The sequence below is a fragment of the Telmatherina bonti genome (assembly GCF_933228915.1).
Source record: "Telmatherina bonti genome assembly, chromosome: 11".
NCBI lineage: Eukaryota > Metazoa > Chordata > Actinopteri > Atheriniformes > Telmatherinidae > Telmatherina > Telmatherina bonti.
Window position 1 is genome coordinate 12,838,038 of NC_136629.1, and position 13,817 is coordinate 12,851,854.

The 13,817-nt window shown below is 42.3% G+C and overlaps 1 protein-coding gene across 1 annotated transcript in view; it reads left to right on the top strand.

The window, feature by feature from the left end:
- Positions 1-13,817, top strand: part of acss1 (acyl-CoA synthetase short chain family member 1) — a gene marked incomplete at its 5' end in the record, with an annotated part of 48,632 nt that overhangs the window by 17,590 nt on the left and 17,225 nt on the right. The window contains 2 exons of the mRNA XM_079248712.1: positions 4,647-4,822; positions 4,982-5,134. Of these exons, the coding sequence (XP_079104838.1) occupies positions 4,647-4,822; positions 4,982-5,134 (329 nt within the window). The remainder of the gene's footprint in view (positions 1-4,646; positions 4,823-4,981; positions 5,135-13,817) is intronic.

The window sequence follows — 13,817 nt, forward strand, 5'->3', positions numbered from 1 at the left end:
TAGACAACTTCCTGTTAGGTTCTGGGTCCAGACTGAAGGTCCCACCTCCTTCTTTTGACCTCATACATGCTCTCATTTCCACCTTTAGACTCATTGTGATGTTGCACACTTCTTCCTGTAGTTTAATCAGGTGACTGAGATCTGTGGAGGTCACTTTCACTGTTAGGAACATTTCTGTTGTGGAAACAACCACAAACCCACGGAGCATGACGGTTCTACAGCAGACCGATCTGCTGAGGAGCAGAAACCCTCCTCCTATTTCTCTCCTCTCATACTGCAGGTTTATTTTCATGTTCATATGGCTCTTGAAGCTGAAGAACTGAGAAACTGAACATTTGGGGATGAAGTTTAACAGCAGGTTAAAGGAAGGCTAGGCTTGTCTGACCTGGTTATGATGCCACGCTGATGATCATCACGTGTAAACTCCTGGAACTGCCGTTGCCCTGCAGCATCCTGAGGTTGAGAAATAACAACATTATTTCAACCCCAGATCATCCATGTTATACCTGTGTTTTACTTAACAACACAGAGTCTGCCAGTGACATCAGGGCTGATTCAGCAAGAAACACAAGAAAAAGAAAGGAAAACAATAAAAGTGGAAGACATAAATCAAGAGTCAGCATCAAATTGACTTTTACAGGCTGTTGAGAGCTTAGAGAAGAGACAGGATGCAATAGTTAAGGAGTTAACGCAGTAGTTCCCTAACTTTTTCTGCCGGATCCCCTTTTAAGGTCCATTCATTCAAGTCCATGCAAGACCGATATGCAGATATGCGTCGGTTACATAATTTGTCCTGTTTTCAAGGAACTAAGGTATCCATCATGGTACAAGAAATTCAGCAATACCACCAGAAACCATGGGGGCAGTGTTGAGTTTATTGCTGACGCATAACAAGAGCAAGGACCAAACCAGAAAAGAAAAAGAGGAACCAGAAAAACATAAAACAAAGAAAAACATAAATGCAGCAGACGTTGAGAATAGCAAACAACGTTGCAGTTTTCTTATGTTTGGTGTTTCTGGACAGTTGCAAACAACTTTATGTTGGTGCATCACCGCTACCTTAGCAGTTGGTGTTGTATACTCTGAACTCAGCACTGCCCACTAGTGAAAGAAGCAACTTAACAACCATGGAAGTATTTGGACAGATTCTTGTGACAATGATGGAAACAGTGTCCCCATTTAAATACGTAAGGAAGCAGAAATGGACTTTTAGTTAACAACGATAATGTCAAGCCCCCTTCATTCCACCAGCTGCACCCCAACACTTACAATGAAACTTATGAGGAAATGCGCCATGACAGGCAATATCTGTAACAGAAGATGGGCGAGCTGAACTTAGGAAACCTTGGCCAGGAAAGGCTGTTGGTCCAGATGGACTATGTCCAAAGCTTCTGAAGGATTGTGCAGGACAACTAACAGTCCCTCTTCAGAAGCTCTTCAGATGGAAAATGTCCCAGTATGGTGGAACACTTCCTGCCTCATATCAGAGCTAAAATAGTGCAGCCAGTGGAGCTGAGTGACTACAGACCAGTGGCTTTGACATCTCACATTATGAAGACCTTGGAGAGACTCCTTGTCATTCAGATCAATCTGCAGGTTGCTGAGGATCTAGATGGCCTCCAGTTTGCCTGCCAGGAACACTAAAGACACAGTTCTTCACATGCTACACTTGCACACACCTACCTGGATGTACCTGGATCTTATAAAATAATAAAAATTTTGAAAGGTTTTGATAAATAATATGGTCATGTTTCAGCTTTTTTAGTGTTAAAGACATAACACATGCCCTCACAGTGCAAATCAGCAAATATTGGAAAACTTCAGAAATATTTATACTATATGCTATGATGTTAAAACAGAAGCATACAAACCAGAAACCTAAACAGCTTTGTCCTAAACAGTCTGAACCACAAAACACAGGTATAGAAACAGATTTATGCATTCAATTCAATTCAGCTTTATTTCTACACCATCTGCCTCGACTGGTTGAGGTGAAGAGGAAAGGAAAGACAGAAAAAGCACTTAAGCTTTTATTCAGGAAGACCTGCAGACAAAGAAGAAATACGTTAATGATGTCAATACTGTCACATGTTTTTACATGGAGGAAAAGGAGCAGAGAAATGACGACAGCTCAGTGCACCATGGGACGTTTCCATGGCTGCATGACTAATGGACTGGACGCCAGACTGGAGTGCTCCATATATTCAATACAGAGTGACTCAGTCTGGAGTCCCTCCCCTTCACTGAGATTTTCATTTGTCTTAAACAAACCGGCCATTCTGATTGGTTGATCTGAGGATACTCTTGACTTGTGTTGCCACGTATTCTTTGAAACATTCAAGATGTCCCACCATATGATGGAAAACAGCCAGTTCCTTATTATATGGTGAAGTGAAACGTCATGTCCCAGATGTAAAAGTTGTAGGGTGTCGGTCTCTCAGGCTCGGGACGCTGCTGGGCAGCAGCCGCTCTAGAAATTTATCAATCAATCAATCAAAGTACTCTATCTATTCATCCCCAAGGGGAAATTCAAGATTCAAGCCAGCTCATCCAAGGTTTGACATACAGACATGTATGACAAGTTTACAGAACCAAACTGGAAGCTTAGACCCCGCAGTCACCTTTACCGGCGTCGCCTTATAACAGACAAGAACAGAGACACATTAAGATCGTAGGGCGTTGAGGGAAATAAACATGTAACTCTGGACCGCGCCTCTAGATGGCGCAGTGTCCAGAGAGCACATGATAGATGTCACTATATCATTGAACAAGTCCGGGACGCTGAGTTTTAAGGTCAAAAAATGACAGAACGCGTCTTTAAATAAAGAACCCAGATATTTAAGAGCCAATGATCTGAACCTCTTTGTGGCAGCTGCTTCCTATCGTCGCATCCTGACTCTCATTTTGCCTAAAGTTCATCATCAGTTCTTTACTTTTTCATACATTAATATACAAGAAATGATTGTTGCAGGTGTGATAGCGAATATGAGTCCAGTGTCTCCAGATTAGGTTTTACAGCAGAAGCTGTTGATGAGATCAGATTTTATCAGCGAACTCTGAGTGTCCTAGCCACTTAACAGCAGCGTGTCTCAACCCAAAAGGCGTGTCCAACTTAAACAGGTGAAGAGATGAGCTGTAAAGATTTATTGTGAGGCGGAAGAAACTGTCATTTCCACTTCAGGTTTGCTGTTTTCTCTTTCGTATTTCATCTCCTGAAGGTTGCCATGACAAAGTAAAGAAAACATAAGTAGTTTTTGTTTTGTAGATGTTTGTTTTACTGGTTATTTTTCCTGTAAATCTGCATGAGAAAAAAATGGAAAGGAGACCCAGTCTGGATCCCTGAGGAACGCCAAACACTTAAACTCATAGATATGTGCAGTTTTATTGTTTTCCATCATCGTTGTAACACCCCTTAGATTTAATTACGGACACCAGGACACCACCGTTCTTGAGTTACAGGTAAACACGTGCCGTCAACCATGTCTTGAGAACTGTTTAAAAAGACACAAATATATTACATGACAGACAACATATCAATCACCTTTCATAAACACAACAGGCCGAGCGTGATGTGAATTTAGCACACATTAGCGTCTACATCATAGACTGTATATAGAAAGATGGACGGAGCGTCCGTGACGTCACCCATAGGTTTCTGAAGAGCTGAATTGAAGCTCAGTGGGCGATTCCTACTGTCGCCATCTTGGCAGGGGCATGTGTGTCACAAATATGGGCAAAGAGGTGGAGCTGAGAGGGGAGCTGTGAGCGTCATGGTGGATGATTGACATCGAGCGAACTCCGAGGTTTCTGTAGCTAAGAGCTAACCGAGCTAACCCCGAGATAACATGAGCTAACCAGCTAACGGAGGTAAGCGGGCTAAAGCTAAGTCACGTTGTTAACCGGCTAAAAACCGCAGTTGTTTTACTTTCTTCTGATATGAAGGTGGATATTGGGCACCTGTCAATCAAAAGGACACGCCCCTATATATATGCCGAACTTTGAGATTAAATTACTTTTAAACAATCAATTTAGAAAAAAATTCACTCCCCCCACAGTTATCATGAAGGTAAACCTGACCTATTGAACCGAAAATGGATTTTTGAACCAGGCTGTAAACATGTTTATTTCTGCTGTGAATTTGGTCGTTTTAACATGGGAGTCTACGGGGATTTGCTCTGTTTTCGAGCCGCTAGCGGATGAAGGGGGAACTGCAGTTTTATGCACTTCCCCATAGGCTTCACTTTTAACCGCCAGAGGCTCCGTCTATCTTTCATATATGGTCTACTCTATGGTCTACATTAATAAATAAAGAAAAATAAACACAAGCTGACATACCCTATTGGCCGCATCAAATAAAAAGGGAGGTAAAATAAAATCTTCCTGGTGCATGAGTCCTGAATGGTTATTTCCATTTTAACCTTCTGTCTCTCCCTGATGGGATCTCGTGCAACCACCTGTCGCTGCTTGAAGAGCGTTTATAAAAAAGGTCCGGAGTCCAACCAAAACTTTGGTTCCATCTTAAATATTAAGCTGCTCAACGCAGTTATGATTGAAATAGCAGCAATGATTAAATAACTTCAGCTCTGCCACTGATAGCAGCTACAATCGCCATCATCAAACTGACGAGCTGCGTCTGTTTCCTGCAGCTCAGTGTAAAGCCGTCATCACCTGTAACCAAGGTGTGAGAGGAGGCCGGGTCATCGAGCTCAAAGCCACAGTGGACGCTGCCGTCAAGAAATGTCCCTCCATCCAACACGTCTTCATTTCTCAGAGGACTGAAAAGACTGCAGTGATGGGAGAACTGGACGTTCCACTGGAGGAGGTGGGCAGCTGATCGATCACCAATAGTTCTGATTGTAAACCTATCAGATTCAGCAGTTTACCATGTTCTTATTCATCAATATGCCCGATGGAGGGAATAAATCTGTCAGTGATCAATACTTCAGCAGTGTCCATGGTTCAGGTGTGTCTCGTCTCTCAGGTGATGTCCTCTCAGCCAAGCGTCTGTCCCGCCGAGCCGCTGGACAGCGAGGACGCCCTCTTCCTGCTCTACACATCAGGCAGTACAGGGAAACCCAAAGGCATCGTGCACACGCAGGCTGGCTACCTGCTGTACGCCTCCCTGACCCACCAGGTACTCCTCCTTTACCTCCTTCCTCCTACACCTCCCTGACCCACCAGGTACTCATCCCTTCTACACCTCCCTGACCCACCAGGTACTCCTCCCTTCTACACCTCCTGACCCACCAGGTACTCCTCCTACGCCTCCTTCCTCCTACACCTCCCTGACCCACCAGGTACTCCTCCCTTCTACACCTCCCTGACCCTCCAGTTACTCCTTCTGTACCTCCTTACTCCTACACCTCCCTGACCCACCAGGTAGTCCTCCTGGACCTCCTTCCTTCTACGCCTCTCTGACCCAACCGGTACTCCTCCTGTACCTCCTCCCTTCTAAGCCTCTCTGATCCATCAGGTACTCCTCCTGTACCTCCTCCCTTCTACGCCTCCCTGACCCACCAGGTAGTCCTCCTGCACCTCCTTCCTTCTACGCCTCCCTGACCCAACCGGTAATCCTCCTGCATCTCTTCCCTTCTACACCTCCCTGATAAGTCAGGTAGTCCACCTGTACCTCCTCCCTTCTAAGCCTCCCTGATCCACCAGGTACTCCTCCTGTACCTCCTTCTACACCTCCCTTCTACCCCTTATTGACCCACTGGTACTTTGTATGCTCCTCTTCCTGCACATCATTCTGCACCTCCTTGCTTTTTCACCTCCTCCATTCTACCCCTCCTTGACTCAGCAGGTCTTTCCACTGCACTTTCTACTGCACCTTGTCCTGAAACTCCTTCTGCACCACCTCCATTCTACATCTCCCTGCCCCACCCGTACTCCTCCTTTACCTCCTCCTTCACTTCCTTCCTTGTAAACTTCTACATCCTTAATTGCTTTCCTCCTTATTCGCCTCCACTTTCTCTCCCTTTCCTATTTTCTCCTCCTTTATGAAGCCTCCATCTGGTCTTCCTCCCCTTCAGAATAAGAGACCTGTGGTAACTGATGTTCGAACATTTATTCTGAAACTGTGGAGTATAAATAAAGTCTGTGAGTTTGAATCAGCTGTTTGTTCTCACTTGGCTGTAATTTGCTGAATTTTAATGAACTTTCAGAGACAAAACAGAGCAGTTATACAACAGTCAACACAACAACGCTACTGTTGTCAGACAGGGAATGATGAAGAGGAGGACGAAGAGGATGATGAGGATGATGAAGCTCATTCTGCTTCTGAAAGCTTTAAATTAGCTTTTTGCCGCTAACAGGAAGAAACATCTGCTGTTTGCTTTAAATCATCATGTTGTTGCTGATAATTACATAAAAACAGAAATAAACCCCCATCTCTCTCCCCCTCCTCCCATTTACCATCTCTCCCACAACCCCCTCCTCTCTCCCACAACCCCCACCTCCACCCTGCCAAATATCTATCAGTGCTAATTTCTAAAGCAGCTTAGCGGCTCAAGAGTTCAGGCTTTTGGCTCACTGCTTGTTTGGATGGAAAACAGGACAAAAGCTGATTTATAGGAGAAAAAAACGAAGTCCGCTGGGTCCACGCCAGGGCGAGAGACATCCTCTCACAGAGAGAGAGAGAGAGAGAGAGAGCGTTGCTAGGACACTGGCCTTGTCTCTTCCATCATTTTGTTTGTGGTCAAACAGATTCAAATTCTTTCAGGTCACATTCATCTCCATCAGCTGTGTGTCTTTGTGGGTCAGACTCTCGCTCCTCTGGAGACACCAGAGCATGCAGAAACCTACCCAGTCCTCACAGCAATGCATGCTGGGAATTCTCCTAAAGATGTTAGGTTGTTCTTTTTTGTCAGTTTAAGGTTTTTCAGTGAAAACAACCATGATTTCTTTAACCACGATCCATAATGTGGTCCTCAGAACTGCTGCCCCCTACTGGCTAATGGTGGGAAACATTACTCACACTAGAGTAAATAACGATATAAGTAAAGAAGTGATGGACGGCTGGTGCATCAAACTTATCAAAATCTCCTCCTCCTAGTAAAAAAAGGAAAACATTGTGTTCCTGGTGTGATCACTGATCTCACATCAGAGAGAAATAAAACCTCTTATATTAATAATCCGGATCCAAAATAAGGTTTGGTCTAGGGCTGGGCGATACATCGAATATACTCGAGATATCGTGGCTAGTCCCCTGTGCAATATAGAAAATGCCTATATTCGTCATATTCGAGTATCCTGTTGTCACGCAGGTGTTTTTAGCTGTGGGCGGGGTTTTCTCCCTCCTCCTCGACTCTGCACCGCTTTGCGCAGAGAGTTGAAGCAAGCGCACCTAGTTACGTACATAACGTGAGCTACGTGCTACGTCATGAGAGGCAGCGTGTAGCCACTGTTGCCAACTTGGTGACTTACTCGCTAAATCTGGTGACTTTTTTTGTGAAAAGCGACAAATCTAGCGACTTTTATTGGAGTTATTATTTTTTCCATCAGTTTCTTTATTAAGCATTTTAAACATTATAAACACAAATAAAACAAACAAAACAAACACCATCATACACAAACTGAGGACAAAAATATACAAGATATATAAACACCAAAGGGCTATCACAAAAAAAATAACAGAATAAAAAAAATAAAAAAAAAATAAAAAAAATCGAAATTAAAATAAAAAAGGAAAAATACAAGCTGCTGGTGACCCACAAATAAGATGTAGATGGATTGGCCAAACGTTTTATTCTTCATTTCACAAAAAATCTAGAGGGGTTGCGATCTTAATAAACAAATCCATTCCGTTTGCTTGTTCCTCAGTGGTATCTGATCCAAACGGTCGATATTTAATTGTGTCTGGCACTTTATATGGCACCCAGTTGCTTTTGGTTAATGTGTATGCTCCCAACTGGGATGATGCACAATTTTTTAAACATGTTTTCTCAAACATTCCTGACATGTCCTTTCACTTTCTTATAATGGGAGGGGACTTTAATTGTTGGTTAAGCCCATATCTTGACCATTCCTCAACTAAATCTGCAGGAATTTCTAACTCTGCTCAAGTAATCAAAACCTTTATGGGTGAATTTTCTGTTTCAGACCCTTGGCGTTTCTTTAATCCTACCAGTAAAGCATATTCGTTTTTTTCCTCTGTTCATCATACGTTTACTCGGATAGATTACTTCTTATTAGATAGTCGGCTTCTCTCTAATGTTGACCCTGACTCGTGCTCATATGAACCTATTGTTATCTCTGACCATTCTCCTGTTACCGTCAGTATTAGGTTTAGTGGCAATACTCAATTGCGGTCTCCTTGGCGTTTTAATACTAGCTTGCTGTCAGATGACAATTTTAACAGTTACATTTCTGAACAAATTGATCTGTTCTTAAGTTTTAATAAAACACCTGATACTTCAGCTTCTGTCTTATGGGAGACACTTAAAGCATATATTAGGGGGCAGGTGATTTCTTACTTGAGCCATGAGAGGAGGAAAAAGAAAGAAAAAATTGCTAGTCTTACTGAACAAATTGCTCAATTGGATGCTACTTATGCAAACACTCCCTCTTCTGATATTTACAAACAGCGACTTATAGCACAGTCTGAATTTAATACGTTAGTCGCAGATCATGCCGTTAAATTACTACATAAAACTGGTAGTGTATTTTTTGAACAGGGCGACAAAGCAGGTAGGCTTTTGGCTCACCGTTTACGTCAAAACATTTCCTCACATCAAATAGCTAAACTTAATACTTCCTCAGGTGCCACAGTAGACCCACTAAAAATTAATGAGGAATTTAAAAACTATTATGAAACTTTATACACCTCAGAAACCAATGTTGATGGCTTAGAATATGAAAACTTTTTTTCTGCTTTGGAAATCCCTCAGGTGGCTTCGGATACGTCAGAAGAATTAGAGAAACCAATTACTAATGCAGAATTATCTAGAGCTGTTAAGTTAATGCCTACTGGTAAATGTCCAGGCCCGGACGGATTTCCAGTGGAATTTTATAAATGTTTTTTGGGGAAACTAGCTCCACTTCTAATAGACATGTATAACGAATCATTCGTCGTTTCAAAATTACCTCCTACACTTAATCAGGCCTCAATTTCTTTACTTTTGAAAAAAGACAAGGATCCTTTAAATTGTTCTTCTTATCGGCCAATTAGTTTATTAAATGTAGATTTTAAATTGTTGTCAAAGATGCTTGCAGTTCGATTAGAATCAGTACTACCTCATATAATTTCTCCTGATCAAACAGGGTTTATAAAAAATAGACACTCCTTTTTTAACCTGAGGCGTCTGTTCAATACTATTTACAATCTTCCAACATCTACTCTTCCCCAGGCGGTCATATCCATGGATGCCGAAAAGGCCTTTGACCGGGTAGAGTGGGGATATTTATTTTACACTTTACAAAAATTTGGGTTTGGGGTAAATTTTATTTCTTGGGTGAAACTTTTATATTCGTCCCCTTCGGCTTCAGTTAGAACCAATAATAATCAGTCTTTATACTTCCCTTTGCATCGTTCAACACGTCAAGGCTGTCCTCTCAGTCCCCTGTTATTCGCTTTAGCTATCGAACCTCTGTCTGTTGCTCTCCGTAGTAATCCTTTGATCAAAGGCATTGTCAGTTGTGGTCAGGAGCAAAAAGTGTCACTGTATGCAGATGACCTTCTTCTTTATGTCACAGACTTCTCTGGGTCAATTCCTGCTGTGCTCTCGCTTCTTGACTCATTTGGAGCTATATCTGGTTACAAACTAAATTTAAATAAAAGTGAATTACTTCCTCTTAATAAGGCCGCTTGTGAATACCCGACACACACTTTGTCTTTTAAGATTGTTTCCAGTCAATTTAAATAGCTTGGAGTACAGGTAACCAAAAAGCATGAGGAGCTTTTTAGCGCAAATTTTACTCCTCTCTTGGCTCAGACCCAAAAAGACTTAGATCGTTGGTCAGTGTTGACTTTATCATTAGCTGCCCGTATTAATAGCATTAAAATGAACATACTTCCCAGATTTCTATATCTTTTTCACTCACTCCCAGTTTTTCTTCCACAATCATTCTTTCAAAAACTCGATTCTATTATTTTAGACTTTATTTGGAACAAGAAAACTCCAAGATTGCGTAAACAATTCTTACAGAACCCAAAGAAATTGGGTGGGATGGCTCTGCCAAATTTCCGATTTTATTACTGGGCCGCTACTATTAAAATCATACAGTTTTGGTTACACTCGCATTCACAACTGTCTACTCCTGTTTGGTTAAAGATGGAAGGTGCCTCTTGTAGAGCTACTTCTCTTTCTGCTCTCGTTCATGCTCATGTCAAACTTTCCGTTAAAGAATATACTAATAATATTATTGTAAAAACAGGCCTGAAAATTTGGAACCAGTTTCGCCGCAGTTTTGGTCTTATAACATATTCAACTTTAGCCCCAATACTATCAAACCATGTCTTTGCTCCATCTTTAATGGATAGGGCTTTTAATATCTGGTGGTCTAAGGGCATTAAGACATTTAAGGACCTTTATATCGACAATACATTTGCCTCTTTTGCACAATTGTTAGAGAAGTTCTCAATTCCTAAATCTCACTTTTACAGGTATTTACAATTACGTAGTTTTGTAGTTGAAAAATTTCCCTCCTTTCCTGCTCCTCCTCCTGACTCGCCTCTAGATATATTCTTTGAACCAGCCCCTGCACTGAAAGGCATGATTTCATATTTATATGCTCAGATTCACTCACTAAGAATGGTATCTTTGACCTCTATTAAGGCTCTTTGGGAAAATGATTTGGAGGTTGAGTTGGGTGAGGATATGTGGAAGGAAGTTCTGGATAAAGTCCACCGCTCTTCAATTTGTGCCAAACATGGCCTTATACAGTGCAAAATTTTACATCGAACCCATTTGACGAAGGTCAGGATTTCAAAAATGTATCCAAATGTAGATCCCACCTGCGATCGGTGTCATCAGGCAGATGCATCTCTTATTCATATGTTCTGGACATGCCCAACATTACTTACTTTTTGGTCCAAAATTTTCGACACTTTGAGTGAGGTTACTGGAGAAGTTATTGTGCCAAACCCTATTATTGCTTTGTTTGGTGCGACTTTAAATGTCTTGCCAATGTCTTCAGGAAAAAGATCTTTTATTGCTTTTGTGAGTTTGTTAGCTAGACGATTGATTCTTTTAAAATGGAAATCAGCCTCTCCGCCATCTCATGCTCATTGGATTAGGGATGTACTGTACTTTGCTAATTTGGAAAAAATTCGATATATGCTAAGATCTTCACAACAGCAGTTTTTTAATATATGGAACCCTTTTTTTGAATATGCTCGGAAGCTGGACTCCCCTCTAAACTCGGACTGAGTTTTGTATTAACAAAGCTAATTCTAACATTATTTATTGGAGTTATTAGAAACTTTCCTGGTGTTTTGGCGACTGACTTTAAAGCACATATTGTAAAGTTATTGTCAGAAAGAGAGTCTCTCCCCGTCCTAAAGCACTCAGTCGCTCCGGCTGCAGCTGCAGCCAGTCAGAGGAGCAGAGAGGACACCTGCACGACTCCACCTACAGTCACAATGAACAGCCAAATCCGCCACTGATCCCACTCTGGATTACAGAGTGGGATGTAAATTACAAAGTTTTTCACGTCACGCAAAAATAATTAATTCTATTTGATTACATTCACAGCCTCTGTCACTTACTCACCTCGTCCACTGTGTGTGACACAAGCATATTTATCTCGCTCGTCATGTCTCTAGAAAGTACAGAAAGGAGTGGGAATCAAACCCTGAATTAAAAACTGGCTGAAGCCGTTTATTGGAGACGATACGAGGACATTCTGCCTGTATTATAAGACTGATTTCTACGCTAAACTCTGCGATTAAAAAAAATACACGACAACTCAAAAACATATCCATAAAGCAAAGCCTTATAATAGTTCATCATTTGAAAAGTCCCCCCTAGAGCCCCTTTTTTCATACGTTGCATTTACTACATCATGCAAAGTCACTTTATTTTGTTTTAAAATGACATGTTTCTGCCACTGCTTTAACTGTTCAATAAATGCGGTTTTGATCAATTTGCTTCGTGACAAATTCATCCTTTTGGCATGAATGTTTAAAATCAGCATATCTTAATGCAGTATGAACAGTTATGTTTTAATGGAGACACAAAATCATCTTACTGATGTGATTGTATGCACCAAAGCATTCATTCAAGGCTAAGGTAAATATCGAGATATATATCGTATATCGTGACATGCCATAAAAATATCGGGATATTACTAAAAGGTCATATCGCCCAGCCCTAGTTTGGTCTACTGTCTGATGGTGGTAGACTGGATCCTGATGTGGTTGTAGGGTGATCCGGTCTGGTCACTACTTCATTCCACATCTCATCCTATGTTTCATTCTACACTATTCACAAAAAGTTAGGGATATTCAGCTTTTGGGTGAAATTTCACAACAAGCCTAAAATGCATTCAAACCTGTACAGGTGAACTTAATGTGATCTTCTCTAAGCTTTTAAATGCACATGTCCAACTGTTAAATGTTTCAATAAATTTTGCACAAGTTGCTGTTCTCTAACAAGGAGCTTAACGGCAAAAATCACGGCAGGTGTGTGATCCTTGAATTGACCAATAAATGTCCTGGTTCAATTAGAGCTGGTGATTAAACAGTTGTCCTCATCATGCTGTTCACATTTTGACATCATGAGACCAAGACAACACCTAACAATGGAACAACAGTCCCTTGCCATTGCGATGCTTCAAACAGGACGTTCTCAGACAGAAGTCGCCACTGAGCTTGGAGTGTCACAGAGTGTCATCAGCAGGTTGCAACAGAGATATCGAGAGACTGGAAGAGTCACAGAAAGGCCTAGAAGTGGACGTCCTTTGGCCACATCCCGTGCTGATGACCGCTACATTGTGAACACTGCCCTGAGAAACCGGATGATGAATGCCACTCAACTCCAGGCACGTTTAAGAGAGGTGAGAGGCACCCAAGTGTCACTTCAGACCATTCGAAACCGTTTACATCAGCGTGGTCTGCGTGCTAGACGACCTGCACGGGTACCTGACCACACCACCAGGCACAGGCATCGTCGTCTTGCATGGGCCAGGGAGCATTTACGCTGGACGAGGAACCAGTGGGCCTCAGTGCTGTTCTCTGATGAAAGTCGATTCAGACTGAGCAGAAATGACGGCCGGCAACGATGTTGGAGACGTCAGGGAGAGCGCTATGCATCAGCCACTGTTGTCACCAGGCGAGCTTTTGGTGGTGGCGGTGTTACAGTGTGGGCAGGGGTGTCCACTTGGTACAGAACTGCCCTACACTTTGTGAATGGTACAGTGACAAGCCCATACTACCTGAATAACATCATTAATCCAGTGATTGTGCCCCTACATGAACAGCACAGGCCTACTTTCATCTTCATGGACGACAATGCTCCTGCTCATCGAGGCCGCATCATCAGGGAACGGCTGTTAGAGACTGGTGTACCTCAAATGGAATGGCCTGCACTCTCTCCAGACCTGAATCCCATTGAAAACCTGTGGGATCAGCTGAGCCATCGTGTAGAGGCTCGAAACCCTGCACCCCAGAACCTCAATGACCTGAGGGCTGCCCTTCAAGAAGAGTGGGATGCCATGCCTCAGCAGGCAACTTATTGCCTGCTGAGGCATGAGACGTCGTTGTCAAGCTGTAATTGATGCTCAAGGGCACATGATGAGATATTGAGACGTTCAAATTTTTGTTGTGGTGTAACTACCATTGTTGTTACCTTTTGTGTAGAATGAATTTTTTCAGATGA